The sequence below is a fragment of the Chiloscyllium plagiosum genome, chromosome 7 (genome assembly GCF_004010195.1).
Source record: "Chiloscyllium plagiosum isolate BGI_BamShark_2017 chromosome 7, ASM401019v2, whole genome shotgun sequence".
In the NCBI taxonomy this organism is placed as follows: Eukaryota; Metazoa; Chordata; class Chondrichthyes; order Orectolobiformes; family Hemiscylliidae; genus Chiloscyllium; species Chiloscyllium plagiosum.
The window spans coordinates 4,937,555-4,958,359 of record NC_057716.1 but is presented as its reverse complement, the minus strand read 5'-3'; the positions used below and the strand labels follow the sequence as shown (position 1 = coordinate 4,958,359).

The following is a 20,805-nucleotide window of genomic DNA, read 5'->3' as shown; positions in this document are numbered from 1 at the left end:
CTGGGAAGGGTACACACTTAGACATGGCATGGGTGCTGTACAAATACTCAATAGCAATGGATTGGGCCTGTTTCCACACTGTAGGGATTCCATAAACAGACAGTTCAACTGAGCTGAAATGTGTACCATATCCACAGCCCTGGAACTCTCTCTCCTGGTGTTCCAATTTTCTTGTTAAAAATTCCAGCAATGGTATTGAGCAGCAGCATCCTTCAATTCAATGCAGTTTCCCTATAAGTTTGATTATTGCTTCTAAGAAAATTAAACTGTCTTCCCTGTGTGCTGATTGTAGACACAGCCAGTAGTATGGCAGTTACTTGATTCTATACAACTACAAGTGAAATAAGGTGATAGTATCAAGTTTACATGCTGCTACTTCCAGAACCATTGCAGACAGTTTGGTGTAAAGCACTATTTAAACCTAATGTTTAATTTAATTTTATTCTGAGGGCTGGACTGAGAACATTTATTTATTTTATGTGCATTTTAAAAGTGAACAAGACCTGAAATAGATAAATCATTTGTAAAATGTGTTGATATTGTATTGGAGGTGCAATAAGCACTTATTGCATTTCTATTTTAAAAAAAGTGCTTTCATACATTGAATGAAAGAAAGACTGGCATTGATACAGCTCTTTTCCTAACCAATGGATGTCTCCAAGTGCCTTACAGTCTCTTGAAGTTCTTTGAATTCACTTACTGTTGTAATGAGAGATGACATTCTTTACGTGTATTCACAATAAATGTTTCTTGAATTTACATTTTAAAATTAGGGTCAAAATAAGTACAACATTTGGTTTTTTATTGGAATGCCTTAGATCTGAGCTAGCTTTAAGGAATGTACATAGTGACAGAAATGGATATTATGTTATTTTTTTCCTAACAGGCTCAATTTAAAAAGCTTTTGTATGGTCTATGCTTCTTCCATGCATTAGTTCAGGAAAGACGGAAATTTGGACCTTTAGGATGGAATATTCCTTATGAGTTTAATGAAACTGATCTGCGAATAAGTGTACAACAGCTCCACATGTTCCTCGACCAGTATGAGGTAAGCTATTGCTGACCATTTATCGACGTCAGCAGCAGAGCCAACAGCTCTCAGATTTGTATCAGCTGATTTCTAAACGTCCAGGACAGATGAAGATATTCTGAAGTTTTCAACCTCCAATTCAACCTCTTCCCAATTAGAAATCATTCAGTTGTACTCAAAATCTCCTCACAGTCTTACCTCGAATTAGCAAAGTGACAGAATACTGTTGCAAGTCTGGAATTAGTGTTTTCATTGTACTTGAACCTTTTGCTCAAATTTTCTGCACAATAGTTCAATCAAGTTAAAATATGTAATTATAATAGCTTATAGTTTTTCCAGTGAATAAATTCCCATCTATTGGCTTATGTTTCTGTGCCTCCAAAAACATTTATTGCACATTGAACATTCCTCAATGTAAAGACCAGAATTTAATTTGGAATAAAATCAAAAAAGCAACAATGCATATTTTCTATGTTCAATGTTAGTTACCTTCTATTTGAGAACACACACCCTATTAATGAAAGGGAGAACAAAGTAGAATAATCAACTAAATAATTGAGATGCTATCCTTTTCAGACATTGAAATCACTCTGGCTGCAGTTGAGTACTTGACCAAACCATGCAACGTGCAACTTAACTAGCAGAGGGATAATATGTGTAATATAACCTCATTATTGATTTTCCATTATTGAAAAGAAAGGTTGTTAAAAATCCTTTAATATTGCCTTATTGTAATCAATTTTTATTCAATTAATATGAACTATATATGTACATTTATTCAGGAAGTCCCCCTTGATGCCATTCGATATATGACTGGTGAATGCAACTATGGTGGTAGAGTGACAGATGACTGGGATCGGCGCACTCTCCGGTCAATTCTTAATAAATTCTATAACAAAGAAATTACAACAAATGACGCCTATACATTTGACTTAAGTGGCATCTATTATGCTCCACCAGAAGGCGATGTAAGAAAAGTTTTATTTTTAATAGGTATCCTTGATGCATATAATGTGCTAAAATGTTGGTTACACAAAATAAAATCTATTGGCTGCTTAGGTTTTGGAAGAATTATATTTTGCAGTGTTATCACAGAGTCATATCTATGTGTAGCACAGAAACAGACCATTTGATCCAACTTGTCCATGCCAATCAGGTATCCTAAATTCATCTAGTCCCATTTGCCAGCATTTGGCCCATATCCCTCTAAATCCTGCCAATTCATATACCCATCCAGAAGCCTTTTTAATGTTGTAATTGCACCAGCCTCCACCACTTCCTCTGAAAGATCATTCCATACAAGCACCACCTTCTGCATTAAAAAGTTGCTGCTTAGGTCCCTTTTAAATCTTTGCCCTCCCACCTTAAACCTATGCTCTCTAGTTTTGGACTCCTCTACCCCAGGAAAAAGTCTTTGACTACTCACTCTATCCGTGCTCTATATGAATTTGTAAACTTCCATAAGGTCACCCCTCAGCCTCCGATGCTTCATGGAAAATATCCCCAGTCTATTCAATCTCTCCCAACAGCTCAAACCCTCCAATCCTGGCAATATCCTTGCAAATTGTTTCTCAACCCTATCAAATTTAACAAGTTTCCTATTGCAGGGAGACCAGAATTGAACACAGTATTCCATAAGTGGCCGAGCCAATGTCCTGTACAGCCACAAAATGATCTCCTAACTCCTATACTCAATGCACTGACCAATAAAAGCAAGCCTGCCAAATGCCTTCTTCACTATTCTGTCTAATGTAATTCCACTTTCAAGAACTATGAACCTGCACTCCAAGGTCTGTTTGTTCGGCAACACTCCCCAGGTCATAGAGTCATAGAGATGTACAGCATGGAAACAGACCCTTCAGTCCAACCTGTCCATGCTGACCAGATATCCCAACCCAATCTCGTTCCACCTGCCAGCACCTGGCCCATATCTCTCCAAACCCTTTCTATTCATATACCCATCCAAATGCCTCTTCAATGTTGCAATTGTACCAGCCTCCACCACTGCCTCTGGCAGTTCATTCCATACACAAACCACCCTCTGTGTGAAAAAGTTGCCCCTTAGGTCTCTTTTATATCTTTCCCCTCTCACCCTAAACCTCTGCCCTCTAGTTCTGGACTTCCTTGACCCCAGGGAAAAGACTTTGCCTATTTACCCCCTCCATGCCCCTCATAATTTTGTAAACCTCTATAAGGCCACCCCTCAGCCTCTGACGCTCCAGGGAAAACAGCCACAGCCTGTTCAGCCTCTTCCTATAGCTCAAATCCTCCAACCCTGGCAACATCCTTGCAAATCTTTTCTGAACCCTTTCAAGTTTTACAACATCTTTCTGATAGGAAGGAGACCAGAATTGCTTGCAATATTCCAACAGTGGCCTAACCAATGTCCTGTACAACCGCAACATGACCTCCCAACTCCTGTACTCAATACTCTGACCAATAAAGGAAAGCATACCAAACGCCTTCTTCACTATCCTATCTACCTGCGACTCCACTTTCAAGGAGCTATGAACCTCCCTAGGACTTCACCACTTAATGTATAAGTCCTGTCCTGATTTGCCCTATCAAAAGTTTCCAAGATTATGCACAGTAGAAACAATATAAGTTGCAGTGAAAACACAAGTAACATGGAATTATTGATAAATCTATTAATCATCTTACAGTACCTCAGCTACATTAACTATACAAAGAGCCTCCCTTTGAACCCGACTCCAGAAGTCTTTGGAATGCACGCTAATGCAGATATCACTAAGGATCAATCAGAGACCCAGAACCTGTTTGACAGTATCCTACTTACTCAGGTATGTAGAATGATTGCTACAATGTGAATAAAATTGAGCAGAGGTGAGTATAATGGTCATCTTTAAGGAGAAGGTGCTGGCGAAACAAAAAGTTCTGAAGTTGAATAAATCATCTGATCAGAATGGATTACACCCCAGGGTTCTGAAGAAGATAGCTGAGGAGATTGTGGAAGCAGTTGTATTGATCTTTCACTGGAGTCAGTGAGGGTCCCAGAGGACTGGAACATGGTTAATGAAACACTCCTGTTTAAGAAGGGAGGGTGGCTGAAAACAGGAAATTATAGGCTAGTTAGTCTGACCTCAGTCATTGGTAAGAATTTAGAATCCATTATCAAGGAGGAGATTTCATTGACCTTGGAAGTGCATGGTAAAGTATGGCTGTGTCATATTGCCTACATCAGGGAGAAACCATTTCTGACAAATCTGTTACCATTCTTTGAGGAGGTAATAAACAAGTTAGACAAAGGAGAACGAGTGGACGTGATCTATTTGGATTTTCAAAAGGCCTTTGAGAAATTGCCGGACAGGAGGCCGCTAAATAAGATGGAACCCACTGTGTTAGGGGCAAGGTACTGGTCTAGATAGGGGATTGACTGACTGGCAGAAGGCAGAGGGTGGGGATAAAGAAGTCTTTTTCAGAATGTCAGTTGGTGACTAGTGGAGTTCTCCAGGGGTCAATATTGGGACCATAATATTTACATTACACAAAATGATCTGTGTGAAGGAACTGAAGACAGTGTTGCTACATTTACAGATGACACAAAGATAGTTAGAAGGATAGGTCATGTTGAGAGGCGGTGGGGGGGAGGGGGAATGCTGAAGAAGGACCTGGGACAAACTAGGAGAGTGGACAAAGAAATAGCTTGGAGATAGTGAGGACTGCAGATAAAATATGGAGCTGGCAAAAACACAACATGTCAAGCAGCACCAGAAGAGCAGGAGAGTCAATGTTTCAGGCAGTCCTGATGAAGGGTCCTGACCGAAACATCGATTCATTTAATCTTCTGATACTGCTCGACCTGCTGTGCTTTTTCCAGCTACACATTTTATTGACAAAGTAGTAACAGATGCAATACAATGTACTTTAGTAAAAAGAATAGAGGTATTGACAATTTTCTAAACAGGGAAAGGCTTTGGAAATCTGAAGCGCAAAGGGACTGGAAGTCCCAATTCAGGATTCTGTTACAGTTGCCACTTAGGAATGCAAATGCAATATTGACATTCATTTCAATGGGGATAGAATATAACAGCAGAGGTGTACTACTGAGGCTGTATAAGGTCTGATCATCCAGCATTTGGAATATTGTGAGCAGTTTGGGGCCTCATATCGAGAGAAGTACATGTTAGCCTTGGAGAGGCTCCAGAGGAGGTTCATAAGAATGAACCCGGGGATCAAGGGTTTGGCATATGTTAAGCGGTTGAGGACTCTAGGTCTGTCAAGATTAGAGTGGTGCTGGAAAAGCACAGCAGGTCAGGCAGCATCCGAGGAACAAGAAAATTGATGTTTCGGGCTGAAGCCCTTCATCAGGAATGAGGCTGGGAGCCTCGGGGGTGGAGAGATAAATGGGAGGTGGGTGGGGCTGGGGAGAAGGTAGCTGTGAGTGCAATAGATGGATGGAGATGGGGTAAAGGTGATAGATCAGAAAGGAGGCTGGAGTGGATAGGTGGGAAGGCAGAGTGACAGGTGGGACAGGTCATGCGGACGGTGCTGAGGCTAGAACGTTGGAACTGGGGTAAGATGTGGGGAGGGAAAATGAGGAAACTGGTGAAGTCCATATTGATGCCATGGGGTTGAAGGGTCCAAGGCAGAAGATGAGGCATTCTTCCTCCAGGCTTTGGGTGGTGAAGGAGTGGCAATGGAGGAGGTCCAGGACCTGCATGTCCTCGGCAGATGAAATGTTTGGCCACGGGGCGGTGGGGTTGGGTGTCCTGGGGATGTTCTCTGACGGGCTCTGCGAGAAGACGTCCGGTCTCCCCAGTGTAGAGGAGACTGCATCGGGAGCAACGGATACAATAAATGACACGTGGAAGTGCAGGTGAAACTTTGATGGATGTGAAAGGCTCCTTTGAAAGGGCCTTGGATGGAGGTGAGGGGGGAGATGTGGGCACGGGTTTTGCAATTCCTGCGGTGGCATGGGGAAGGTATTCCCAATTCCTCCGCCACTGCCGCATCTGCTCCCAGAAGGACCAGTTCCACCACAGAATACACTAAATGGCCTCCTTCTTTAAAGACAGCAATTTCCCCTCCCACGTGATTGATGATGCCTTCCAACGCATCTCATTCCCATCCTGCACCTCTGCCCTCAAACCCCAACCCTCCGCCCTCGAACCCCAACCCTCCAACCGCAACAAGACAGAAACCCGCTTGGCCTTACCTTCCACCCACCAACCTTAGCATAAATCGTATTATCCAACAACATTTAGCAACCTACAAATGGATATATTTCCCTCCCCACCCCTATCTGCTTTCCGTTAAGACTCGGTCAGGTCCATGCCCCCCAACAACCCATCGTCCCCACCTGGCACATTCCCCCGGCACCCGCAAGGGCACCCACACCTCCCCCCTCACCTCCATACAAGGCCCCAAAGGAGCCTTCCACATCCATCAAAGTTTCACCTGCATTTCCACACATGTCATTTATTGTATCCGTTGCTCCCGATGCAGTCTCCTCTACATTGGAGAGACTGGACGCTTCTCACAGAGCGCTTCAGAGAACATATCTGGGACACCCGCACCAATCAACCCCACCGCCCCGTGTCCAAACATTCAACTCCCCCTCCCACTCTGCCGAGGACGTGCAGGTCCTGTGCCTCCTCCATCGCCACTCCCTCACCACCCAATGCTTGGAGGAAGAACGCCTCATCTTCCACCTCAGGACCCTTCAATCCCAAGGCATCAATGTGAACTTCACCAGTTTCCTCATTTCCCCTCCATACGCCTTACCCCAGTTCCAACCTTCCAGCTCAGCACTGTACTCATGACCTGTCCCCATGACCTGTTCCACCTGTCAATCTTCCTTCCCACCTATCCGCTCCACCCTCCTCTCTGACCTATCACCTTTACCCCCATCTTTATCCACCTGTTGCATTCTCTACTACCTTCTTCCCAGTCCCACCCCATCTCATTTATCTCTCCACCCCCGAGGCTCCCAGTTTCATTCTGGATGAAAGGCTTTTGCCGGAAAAGTCAATTCTTCTGCTCCTCGGATGCTGCCTGACCTGCTGTGCTTTTCCAGCACCACTCTAATCTTGACTCTAATCTCCAGCATCTGCAGTAACCACTTCTGCCTAGTTGACTCTGGGTCTGTACTTGATGGAGTTTAGAAGGATGAGAAGGGATCTCATTGAAGCATACAGTAAACTGCAAGACCCCTGGATAGAGTGGTCGGGGTGAAAATGTTTCCACTAGTGGGAGAGACTAGCACCAAGGGCACAACCTCAATGTGAAAAGACAAGCCTTAAAACAGATGAGAAGGAATTTGTTCAGCCAGAGAGAGGTTAACCTGAGGACCTAGTTGCTGCAGAAGTCTGTGAATGCCAAGTCATTGAGTCTATTTAAGACAGAGATAGATAGGTTTTTGATTAGTAAGCAGATCAAGGGTTACGAGAGAAGACAGGAGAATGGAACTGAGAAATATAGTCATAATCAATGGCAGAACAGATGTGATGGGCTGCATGGCGTAATTCTGCTCTGTACCCACATGGTCTTATGGTACAAAAAATATGTTAGGCAAATTTTTCTTTACGCATTTTGTAAACCACTATCTAGATGAACGTGGGTATAAAAACATCATTTTAGACATGCATGAATTAAGTAGATAAGAGCTAATTATCGTTTTCAACCTTAGCTGGTATATAATAACAACAGGGATTCAATTTAAATAATCTAAGTTGATGTGAATGGAGTGGCAATGTCTTCAAAACAGATTTGTTCAAGTTACTGTTCCATTGACAACATTTGTCAGGTCACTTTAAGAAGTATCCATGTTTAGACAGCCAGTGGTCTGGTCTTTTTATTTATCCACAGAGGAAATCCTATGAAGGCATGACCCTGTTTGGCATTTTAGTTTTTAAGTACTGTAGTAGGCACAAAAAACAGTGCAGAAATAATGGAGAACCAAGGGTCTAATTGGAATGAAATAAATTAATGTGCATAAATTAATAGGACTACTGGCAGTAAGTCCTGTGGATCTTCTTCATAAAGTTAAAAAGCGGTAACTGTAGATATAGTAAATACTATGATTTTCCAGTATTCCTAATATCCTCAAAGATTGGAAGGTAGCAAGTCTAACCCTAATATTTCTAAAAAAAAGGAGAAAATATGGTGCCATGGACCATGTTATGGATGCAGTGACATGCCACTTAGATAATCATATTATCATGAAGCCAGATTAGCATAGATTTGTGAAAGGCAAATTATGTTTGACAATTCTATTTGGATGTTTTTGTATGACGACAAAAAATGATGGAAATGCCCACAAGGTCTGGCAGCATCTATGGAGAAAGAAAGTTAATGTTTCATGTGAATGACCTTGTATCAGAGCTTCTTAAGATGGTAATTATAGGGATAAGGTGGAACCAGACAAGTAGTGAATATGCATCAAAAGCTTTCAATAAGGTGCCACACAAAAGTTTATTACACTAATTTGGGACTTGTGGAATTGGGGTTAGTATGATAAGATGGGCTGAAGGTTGGTTGATAGGCAGAAAACAGAATTGTATTGGTGAGCTGTAATTGTCTGGGTACTGCAAGAAAAAGTAGCGGGGCATTGTAAATAGCTAATCTGCTATTACTTTTGTTGAATGGCCACGTAGCAACTTTAGTGAGGTCTGACTGGCCCCAGTGAAGTGGGTGGTGGTAGGGGAGGGGGAGGGGACAGGTTACTGATAGTTCTTGAGAGTGGAGGGTTTTTGTTGTTGAAGTTTTCCTTCTACTGGAGGAGCCCTCAATAATGTTGGTTTGGCCCCCACCAGCAACCTTCCCCACCCCCGACAACCCTTCACCAATTTAGAATCACTACTATATACATGACAGTCTCCTCATACAGCAGATGGCTCCTTTACAGCACTGTCCATTCCTTATGTCATGTGGATGCAGAGAAGATGACTGCTGTTGGCTCTGTTGTTGCGGCAACTGTTGGTGTAGCTTTTCATGCTGTTGCTGGTATGGCTGTTGCTGATGCTACTTACAAATGGTGCTAGCTATGATTTCATAAGTTGTTCCCATGCTACAGTTGAGGACAATAACAAAACAATATATTTTCTTCTTGCACATGATATGGTTATCATCTATCTTTAATTGCCCATGGCAAACTGGGTGGCTTATTTGGCTATTACAGAGGACAGTTAAGAGTCAGTTGCATTGCTGTGGGTTTAAAGTTGTGTTTAGGCCAGCAGAGCCTTCCCCTAAAGGACATTGGAGAACTAAATGAATCTTTACAACATTTGGTGACTATTTTGTGATCTCCATTACCAAGATTAGATTTGAATTCCAGATTTTTTTAATGAATTGAATGTTAAATTCTAGCAGCTGCCATGGTGGGATTTAAACCCATGTCATTCCTGGTGAAGGGCTCCTGCCTGAAACGTCAATTTTTCTGCTGCCTGACCTGCTGTGCTTTTCCAGCATCACTCTAAACTGACTTTAAACCCATGTTCACAGAGCTTTGGCCTGCTAGTCTAATAACATTACCACCAACTCCCATGAAATGAGTTGAGATGAAATCAGTTGAAAGAGCTATCAACAAATAAAATTGACCCTCAAAGTAGTGGTTTCAGGGTCTCCTGTAAGCATAGCCTTTTACTATGCGTGGCCACAAACTTAATGGCCTGATCCTCCAACTCCAGCAATCACTGCTGGATTGCTCCTCTCGAATCTACACTTTTACCCTGTGGGGAAACAGGGTCCAATACTGAGATTCAAGTCCAGCATGATTCCTCTTCTAGAGTCGTCAGTCTGGACTTGAAACATGAAGTTTATTCCTTCCTTCACAGATGCTATAGGACCTGCTGAGTTTCTCCAGCTCTTACTGCTTTTATTTCTGATTTCCAGCATCCACAGTACTCTGACTATGTGCCCCAAATTCCTGGAGTCAGGTCCAGGATGGGGAGAGTCAGTTCCGGGATGAGAGAGAGGTTGGGTTCAGATGGTGGAGGTGGGAGAGTTAGGTTCAAGACGGAATGGGTCAGGTCTGGGATACGTGGATATGAAGTGTGGGTGAGATTGGTCGGGTCCAGGTGATAGGTTTGGAGTTGGGTCTGGTTGACCTGTGTCCTGGTTAGGTGTGACAGCTGGATGTGAGATGAATTGGTGAGAGGAGATGTTGCTCCAGAATGGTGAGAGTTAAGTCTGTGGGTGGGCAGTGGATGGGGTTAGAGACAGTCTGGAATAGGATGCATTGAGCCGAGAGGTGGATCATGTGTCAGAGATGAGACAGGCTGGGTCAGGTCCAGGGAGCTACATGCAAGCCATGACAGGTTGTGTCCAGTATGTAAGATATTGAAGTCTGTGATTGGGTAAGGTCCAAAATGAGGAGGGAGTGCGGGTGGAGTCAGCTCCTGAGGTGAAGGAGTTGGGGGTGGTGAATTGCTGTGGACCAACCCAAATGAGCTGAATATGCGGATGGAGTGTGGGGTTGGGGTGTTCATTGTCCATGCTGCTCAATTATATATGCAGTTATGATTGCTGAGTTTTAACTAGTGTTGTGTTTATGATTTCTTTTAACATTGCTATCCTATACACCACTGTGCTACTCAAAGGAGCCATTGACATTTGCACTATGTCATTATGCTTGTGTTACAATGAAAGACCACTTTGTTAAGTAAAAACAAACCAAAATGATCTATCAAGCCAGATTCCAGTCTGGGATCTGCCTTTTCCAGTAATATCAACTGGAATTATAACAGTATTGAAAGATTTTATATTCCATGATTAGCTATGTCATATGTCAATACATTTTAGAGTTTTGTATTCTCTGTCAGTATTGAGATATAAGCTGGCATATGTCAATACCTAAATATAAATATTTAAATTTCATTAAGAGGTTCACTACTAGCAGCAACAAAATCACGTATTTTCCATTTAAGGTCTTCATCATCGTGTAACCTAAATTTACCTGTCTCTAGACTGGTAAAATATGTTGCATTATTGCATTAATTTTTCACTCAGAGCAAAATGTCACATATATCGCAATTATACATCAGAAGAATGCAAGCTCATTATATGAATTCTGAGGGCAATACATAAGAAATCCAAAAGTCTATCAATGTTAAATTACATTATCCGTGTACCCTGATCCATAATGCATCAAAATTCTGTAAACTGCTTAAACTCAAATGGATGCATTTTTGATGAATAACCTTGTAATGCAAATTGTTTGATACTCATTACATTTCAATACTTTCATGATCAAAATATTAGTAGTGCATGTTGATAGTATGTCAAACAGAATAATTCTCCTTCTGGAGTAGATAAATCATGAATACATTGACATCAGAACATCACAACTGTTGGCTGGAATGTCCCTGTGTCTGTGATTAAACCTATTTGTCACTTGACCAGGGAATGAGTATCTAATAAGATTTTTTTTATTTGCTCATGAGATGTGGCCACCACTGGCTAGACCAGCATTTATTGTCTATCCTTAATTATCCTTGAGTTGCCTTCTTGAACTGCAGAAGTCATTATCATTTAATTATACCCACAGTGCTATCAGGCAGGGAGTTCCATGATTTTGAACCAATGACAGTGAAGAAATGGTGATATAACTCAATTTCAGAATGGTTTGTGAGCTTGGAAATGAATTGCAGGTATTGCCCTTTCCATGGATCTGTTGGCAAGTCGAGGTACTGTTAAAATGCTTTGGTGAGTGATTACAGTACATCTTATAAACATTAGCTATTGTTGCCGCTGTGTATTAGAGGTGAAGGGAATGAATATTGAAGGTGGTGGATGGGATGCCAACTAAGTGTGCTATCTTTGGGATGGTGTTGAACATCTTGAATGTTGTTGGAGCTGCACAATCTAGGCAGGTGGAGAGTATTCGATCAGACGCCTGAGCTATGCCTTGTAGATTGTGGACAGTGTTCGGTTAGTCAGGTGATTGGTTACTCACTGCAGCATTTCTAATCTATTCTTGTGGCACATTATTTATATGTGCTCATCCATTCAGTTTGTTGTCAATGCTAGCCCCTAGAATGTTGATAGAGTGGGATTCGGCAACAGTAATGCCATTGAACATCAAGGGGAGATTTTTAAATTGTCTCTTGCTTGAGATACTCATTGCCTGGCTCTTATGTGACATGAGTGTCACCTGTTACATATCAGCCCAATCCTGGATATTGTCTAGGTTTTGATGCATATGAACATTGGCTGCTATGGCACTTTTATCACAAATGGTACTGGACATTGTGCAATCAAGTAACATGCTTGTTTCTGATATTATGATGAAAGAGTTTTAATTCATTCATGGATTGTGGGCATTGCTAGCTAGGCTAGCATTTATTACCCATCCTTAATTCCCCATCGGGCTGTTAACAGTCAACCACATTACTGTGGATATCAAGTTACATAGATCAGACCAGGCTAGGACAATGTAATTCCTTTCCTAAAGGGCACTGGTGAAGGTGGTGGACCTAGGGCACAACCCAGAGGAATTCCTGAAGTAATACCTTGGCACTGAGATGATTATTTTCCACAACTGCAATTATCTTCCTTTTGTGATAGGTATGGTTCCAACCAGCAGAGGTTTCTCCTGATTCCTATTTATGTCAATTTTGCTAGAGTTTCTTGGTGTCATACCTGAATACATGCTGCCTTGATGTTAATGGCAGTCATTCTCATCTCAGCCCTGGATCTAAGCCAATGTTTGGACCATGCTTTAATAAGTTCAGGAACTGAATAACCCTGGTAGGTACCAAACTGAGTGTTAGAGAATAGGTTATTGCTGAATAAGTGCAGCTTCATAATACTGTTGACAAATCATTCCATCACCTTGCTAATGATCTTGAGTTTGCTCAAAGGACAATACTTATCCTCCTTTCTTTTACAGAACATATCTGGACACTTTTTGACAGAACCAGATAGATTCCAGTGTTGTAGCTATACTGGAACATCAAGGTGCAGCAAATTGTGGAGTACAAGTCTTCATTAATAATGCCTGAATGTTTAAAGGACCGTAACCAATGCAACTAGTGCTTTCATCTATTTCTTGATATCAAGCAGACTGAATTGAATTGAAAGAAGACTGATATCTATGATGCTATGAGTAGTGATTGTAACAAGATCAGCCATGTGGGACCTCATAGAATATGAGTTCCCTGATTGCGGCTGTTAATCTGGTCCATTTAGGGAGCCCTAGCTGACAGATAAAAACAGGAGTGTCAGAGGTTCTGTTCACTCTGGAGTTATTTCACTAGAATCGTCAGAAGCTGGCTGAAATGGAGGTCAAGGTCTAATAGGATTTTACTTCTCCTTATTGCATTGTGCAAAACCAATTTAGCAGCTAAGCCCTTTAGGCTTCGATTAGTTCGATCAGTAGTGGGGTTACTGAATTGCTGTTGGTGAAAGACATAGGAGTTTTGATTCATTACCATAGGGGGTGGGGGGCATCTGGTTTCCATCTAGTGGGATCAGATTCTATCCTATGCCCCCAAAGTATTAGCCTAAGGTCTTTGGATTACCAATGATACTAACATTACACTGCCACTTTTCCTTGCATATTGTAATCTTTCAACTTCATTAGTAACTTGTTGAACAGTAATCAAAAGTTAGAAGCAGCTGCTAGTTATGGCTTGTTGACTGTTCATAATAAATTATTTCAGTGTTTGATATTGTTTTTTAAAAGTGGTGACTGAATGGCAAAGTTGAATAAAGCAGATTAGAATTACTTTGACTCTGAATTAGATTGAGCAATAGACTTCCAGTGTAAGGAACTGAAACTTTGTGCTGTCGGTTAATTTAAATAATTGCACAAAACATGGTGTTGACCAGGGGACACAAAATCATGAGAAGATAAGCTAAGTTAAAAAGAAATAAATAAAGCTAGCCTGCACTACTTAAAGATCTTGCAAAGAGGAGATGCAAAGGCATCACCTGAGTGATCAAGGTCAGGGAATGTGTCTTAAAATGCCAGTCCTACAAATTGCACCTCTAACCTACACATTGCTCAATGCATAAAACTCGGTAACCTTCCATCTACAAATGGAAAAAATACTCCATTTCAGGTGGGGTGTCTGCAAAGATTACACACTTTTGCAGATGGCTGAAGAATACAACCTTGAGAAACAGGTTTTTCCACATGGCTTATACGTGTAGTTACCCAATGTTGTTTAGGAATGTTATTTTCAGTGTTGACATTTATTGGTAACCTGCTCTGGCCACTAGTCATCAGTGTGGTACATCCCATTGGTCACTTACCAACAATCTATCAATTCAATTTATGCTTAACATTCATTTCTTCACCTCACCTTTGCACACTTAGCACAACTGCAAGCCTTGCACTCACATCTTATATCTTACAAATGTGACCAGCTATTCAACCATTACATTCACTATCACACTTCCTTCTCTTTTGCAGGGCAAGTGAGAACATTATCAAAGGCAAAAACACCTGATAAACATAGGACAGATCTGGTGGCATGCTGTCAACCGGATTGAGGGAACAGTACTCTCCATCATTGGACAGAAATTTCAGAAGCTGTGATCAGTGGTAAAGCTGAAAGCTTCAGGTTACAGTATCCTCATGTTCAATTCTCCTTATTGTACCTCACACCCCTCTCATCCTCTCCTGGCACAAACTCTCCTGATTTTCAAGTCACATTTTGCATCTTTAATGTACTAAGAGTGAATCAACTATCTTATTCAAAATCATATTTGTGACAGGATTTCTCTTAGTTACTTTTAGTTGTCCATTACACATTTTAAAGGAATTTCAATTGTATACTGGCCTACAGAACTTGGTACATCAGTTCCCATTAACTGGGGACCCACTATGTTTGGGTAAGGGCCTGGGCCTCTGGCAACATGCTTTCAAACCCAGACCCTGCCTCACATGTTTCAAACATAGCAATGATTAGAAAGTAGATCAATGTGTTGCAGCTGGAACAATTGCTTTGTATCCCTGAAAAAATAGGGAGAAGAAGAGGGAATGTGCTGTAACTTCATTGGAAGTGGCAGAAATGATGGTGGTTGATCTGTTGAATATAGAGGCTAATGAGGTGCAAAGTGAGGTTGGGGGAGATGTATCTTGAAGCTGGAGGGATAATTGGGGTACTCCAGCATTGGAAGAGCTGATGCATACCTTTGCAGGTATTGTGGAGAGATAAAGTATCTTCATCTTGAGATAGCAATCCAGCAAATCTAACAAACGTAAAATAAACCATCCACAAGTTGGTCCACTGCCACAGCTGCAGTCATGTGGGTGGGACAGTTCTCATTGACATCCTAAAGCACTGGCCTATAGTCTGCTTTTTCCAGCTCTGATGTAGTGGAGGCCCACAGGCATATGGAAATATTCCAGTATCTGTTCCATCCCTGCACTGACCTTCAGCAAAATGGCTTGGTGCAGGCTGACATTCAGATAACTTGCAAAGTGCTTTTCTTTCTTGTACATATACAAGGGTGAAAGGTTTCATTTGGAAAAGAAAAGAAATTAATTTCCTCAAACAATACAAGTATTTAGAGTCTGGAATCTTTAGTCTGAGAGAAATTGATTGAGATGTTGCCGTCTTCCTCAATCTGAAATAAAAAAATTACCAATACGCATTATTGTACCTAACAGTATGTTTAAGTTTTATTTCTCACTTAATTCATTATGTTTGTGATACTTTCACTACAAAGAAGAGATCATAGCTATTTCATGACATCTGAATTCAATATTGTATTGCCATGTTAAGTATGACTTCTTCAGTCAGAATTACTTATTCATTGCGCAAGACAACTGGAAAGTCTTTTTTAAAGTTAGCCTTTTGGGTTACTTTAGAGTTTAGAACAGAGAGAAACTAATATAAATGGAGAACACCTCCAGTTTTCTTCCATCCATAAATATCCTTTCAGAAATGTTTGTGAATTTGGAAAGAGAATTTCAGAATATTCACAATAGGAAATTTACAATAATAATGTTTACTATGAATATTATCTACAGAATGCAGGTGCAAGTTTTGAAACATTTGTATTGAAGTGAATGTTGGCAGCAAGTGGGGGCACAGAGCATTAGTATAATAGGGAAATTACATATCTGGGACTAGATGACTACTACTGCTATAGTACAGTAAAGGAATAAGAAGAAAGATTCCGCTATGTTGAGATTCAAGGGACCAAAGTGAGCTGGATGGCCTTTACTTTAATGCTAAAAGTATTATAGGTAAGACAGGTTGGGTTAAGGGTGTGGATTGACGTGTGGAATTGTGATATTATTGCCATTACAGAGATGTGATTGATGGACGGGCAGGACTGGCAATTCAACATTTCTGATGTGTAGGGTCTTCAGAAAGCTAAGATGATATCTTGGAAGGGTCTTCATTAAGCTTTTTAGGTGGAGTTGAGGAATACAAAGGGAGCAGTCACATTGCTGGGAGAGTATTATAGTCCCCTAAACAGTCAGCAGACAATTGGGGGACAGATACATAGACAACTCACCAAAGGTGCGTAATTATAATAGTACTTAGATTAAGGGATTTTGATTTATTGCAATAATCATTAAGTAAAGAATTTAGAGAGATTTTGTATAAAAGGTTATCCTTAATATCAACATGTAGAAGATCCAAAAAGAGACAGTGCAATTTTGGACATAATTGTGGGGAGTAAAGCCCAATAGCTAGTCGAGGTGGCATCGGGGAGCATTTTAGTGATAGTGAACACAATACAGTGCATTTTAATAGGTTATGGAAGGTCTTCAAAAAAAGGGTTTTGGAATGGGGGAGGGAAAATTTTATTAAAATAAGTTAGCATTTGACCAAAACAGACTGGGCACAGCTACTTGTAAGAAAATCTACATCAGAACAGTAGAGGACATTCAAAAAGGAAATGTGGGAATGACTAATCTAACGTATTCCCTGTAGAGTGAAATGAAGGAGCAACAAGCCAGAGAATTCTGGATGTCAAGGAGTATTCAGGACTGGGTAAGAAGGAAAGGAGAGGCTTTTAGTTGGAAAGGGAGCAATTAATTGAGTAGAATATAAAAAATTCAGGAGAAGTTTAAGAAAGCAATTAGGAGAGCAAAAACTTCGGAGGCATGAAAAAGCACTGGTGAGTAGAATTTAAGGAGATTTTTCAAGTCATTTTATAAATATATTAAGGAGTAAAAGTTAACTAAGGAAAGACTAGGGCCCATTAAGGACGAAAAGGCATTCTGTTTCTGGAGCCAGAAGACATTGGTAATGTGTTAAATGAGTATTTCACATCTGCTATCACTCAAGAGAAGGAGGACATTGGTACAGAATTTGGCAAGAAGGACTGAGAGATTCTTGAGCAAATTGATATACAGAGTGACAAAGTATTGGCGGTTCTGCTAGGCTTAAAAGTAGATATATCCCCAAGTCCAAATGAGTTGTACCCCAGGCTGTTGTGGCAAGCAAACGAGGAAATTACAGGTCTCTGACCCAAATTTTTAGTTTGTCTCTGGCCACAGAGAAGGTGCTAGAGGACTGGAGGACAGGTAATGTGATTCCACTTTTTAAGAAGGGCAATAGGGAATTACAGACCAGTGTATCTTACATCAGTGTTAGAGAAACTATTGGAATTGTGAAGAAGAGTCACTGGACTTGAAATGCTAACTCTGTTTTCTGTCACAGATGCTACCAGACCTGCTGAGTTTCTTAGCAATTCCTGTTTTTGCGCATTTCAGATATCTAACATCCTCATTTTCTGTTTTATTCTAGCATTTTCCCCACTACCCATGTCAGACTAACTGATCTATGATTCTGTTTATTTCTGTACCTCCTTTTTTAAATAGTGAAGTTACAAAAGCTACCATCAAATCCATAGGAACTGTTCCAGAGTCCATAGAATGTTAAAGATGACCACCAAATACACCAATTTTTCTCAGTTCACTTCCTTAAGTATCTTATGTAAATTATTGGGCCCTAGGATCTATTGACCTTTAATCCCATCAATTTCCCCAACACCATTTCCTTGCTTATACTGATTTCTTTCAGTCTCTCAGGTTCACTAGATCCCGTGTTCCTCAATATTTTTGGGACATTATTCATGTCCTCCTTTGTGAAGAAAGAGACAGAATATGCATTTAATTGGTCTTTCATCTTTTTGTTCCCCATCATAACTTCCTGCATTGGTCTTCGCAAGTCTTCCTGCATTGGTCTTCATTTGGAAGCTTTTGAAACCAGTTTGTATGTTCTTGAAAGCTCACTGTCATAATCTATTTTCTCCCTTTTAATTAATCCCTTTGTCTTTCTTTACTAAACTTTAAACTGCTCCCAATCCTCAGGTTTGTTTTTTTGTCAAGTTGTATGCCCTACCTTGGATCTAATACTATCCCTAATTTCCCTAGTTACTTCCCAGATTCTCTAATTGATTCCCTAATGTATTGATCCAGAAAACCATACCATACACACTTCAAGAATTCCTCCTCTATGGCATTTTGTGATTTGGTTAATCTATATGCAATATTACACCTGTAGCATATTGCTTGCATCTCTATCATGTTTAATGCCTTCCCCAAGAATTAGCATTATTGGTTGAGGATCTGTATACAACTCCCCACTATCATTTTCTGACCCTTTGTGTTTCTAAATCTATCCATATAGATAACACTTCAGCAGAGCAATATCAGTCCTTACTATTGTGTTAATTTCCTCTTTAGCCAGTAATGTTATCCCACCTTCTTTCTATTTTTGTCTGTTTCTCCTAAAAACTGAATTCTCCTGAATATTCAGTTCCTTTCCCTATTCTTCCAATAACAGCATCTCTGCAATCCCAACTGTATGATTCACATTTATATCTATTTATGCAACAAATTCATCCACTTTATTGCAATGCTCTGCATATTAAGGTACAAATCTTTAAAGCTTGTCTTTTTAACATTGTTAACATGCCATGTTATTTTACACTGTAGTCCTGTCAATTCTTGTCCTTGCATTCTTTGCCTATCACTTCTTATTTCCCATTCTGTCTTTTGTCTGCCCTTCTCTTCTGTCTCCATTGCAGCAGAATCAACTATGGTACAGCAAATTTGGTGGTTGCTACTTTCCTCTCAGAGATCATTCCCCTGATAGTATCCAAAGCAGTATGTCTGTTTTGTGGGGAACGTCTACAGGGGACTGCTGCATTTCCTGCCTAGTCCTCTTTCACTGCCTAGTCCTCTTTCTGTGCCTGGTGGTTATCCATTTCCTTACTGCCTATAGAGTCTTAGTCTGCAAAGTGACCACCTCTCTGTACACAATACTCTCAGCCTTGTAGATACTTCACAATGTCCCCAGTCACCACTCAAATGTGTAGCAATTGTTATGTTGGACTGTTAAATATTTTTAACTTTGTTTTGCCAATTAATTTTTGTTAAATGTGTTTTCTTTTATATCTCCAAAGTCTGTGTTTCACAAATTGATATCTATTAACATTGCAAAAGCAACTATTTTGGTTTGAAGTTGGAATCTTACTAAAAGTGTCCTCAGTGAATTTATGAATCTATTAATATGATGAAATTCAGAAGTACTTTTCAAGATGACCATTACAATGGGATTTACTATGTATGTTCTACAGCAAAATTGAAACAATAATTTGCTTTAAATTGGATTAGAAAGATGAATCATGTACAAAATTCTCCATCTACAAAAAAAAATAAAAGCACATGTCTAATTTTTTTAAATCTAGCAATCAAAGAACAAGAAATAATAGACCCGTCTATGACTTAATTTGGTAAAATGGGTTAAACATTTCATTACCTGTTCAGTGAAGATATGGCAGGAGAAACAGACGGCTGAATATCAGGCTGCAACACTGACTGTGGTTGTCATCCTTTTGACAGTAGATGAAAGTGCTTTGTGATGGATAGTTCTGCATACATATGGAACAATAATTCAATTGCTCTACTTGAATGGTGATTGATTGGCTTAATAATTGTTGCATTTTATTGCAAAGTATTTTGAATTGGTTCCATAGTCTTTCTGCAGTAGCAATGAAATAGTATTTGCACTTGGCATATATATTACTATTGCTGGGAAAGTGTGATTTACCTGACAATAAAACATTTCAGGTAGTTGCAGGAGATGAAATTATTGAAAACCACCATATGCATGTTTTAATTTGCTATCTTTTTTACAATTTGACAAACTGAAGAGATTCAGATACAAGACATTAATTGTTTTACTCATGCATATCCAAGGAGAGTCAGCCCTAGAAGCAAGAAAGGATATTGGAAAGTTATATATGTATTCAGTTTTTATACACAAGTCATGTTCTGAATTGCTTATGTGGTCAATTCCTAATGTATGTTGACCGAGTTGTCCAAGTATAATTTGCTCTTTTCTACAGTATGTAATAGACATTGTCTGTACCCGAAGTTTCCTTGATTTTTGCTGATTATTTGGCCTATAATTCATATATTCCTAGCCTTGCACATCTGTGGTTCTTATTTACTTCTACTGTTTTAATATTTTTGTCTGAAGATTTAACTCTTAACTAACTAAAACTAGTTAAACCCTTTCAATTTCCCCTTTTTGGCACTTAGCCTGGCCCAAGGTAGCCAACTTAATAATAATTCTGTTCCCTTTATGCTCCATTACCCATAGATATTTGCTGGTATAGAGCTTATGGTTGTAAAGATACTTAGTTATACCATCTGTACAGATTGATCCAGCAATATGGGCTTATGTCTCATAAGCCTTGCCCCTCCTTTTCTGAATCCCTTATTCCTTACTATCTCTTTGTGTCCTTCTGCAGTATGGTGAACCAAATAAGTGATGTGCAAACCAAAATTGGGAGGTGTAGTGGACAGCGAAGAGGGTTACCTCAGATTACAA

At 40.2% G+C, this 20,805-nt stretch overlaps 1 protein-coding gene across 1 annotated transcript in view; it reads left to right on the top strand.

Annotated features, from left to right (window-relative positions):
- dnah7 (dynein, axonemal, heavy chain 7) overlaps window positions 1-20,805 on the top strand; it is a 414,399-nt gene that overhangs the window by 349,036 nt on the left and 44,558 nt on the right. Inside the window, exons 57-59 of the mRNA XM_043692898.1 lie at window positions 887-1,048; window positions 1,813-1,998; window positions 3,694-3,831. Coding sequence (XP_043548833.1) covers window positions 887-1,048; window positions 1,813-1,998; window positions 3,694-3,831 — 486 coding nt within the window. The remainder of the gene's footprint in view (window positions 1-886; window positions 1,049-1,812; window positions 1,999-3,693; window positions 3,832-20,805) is intronic.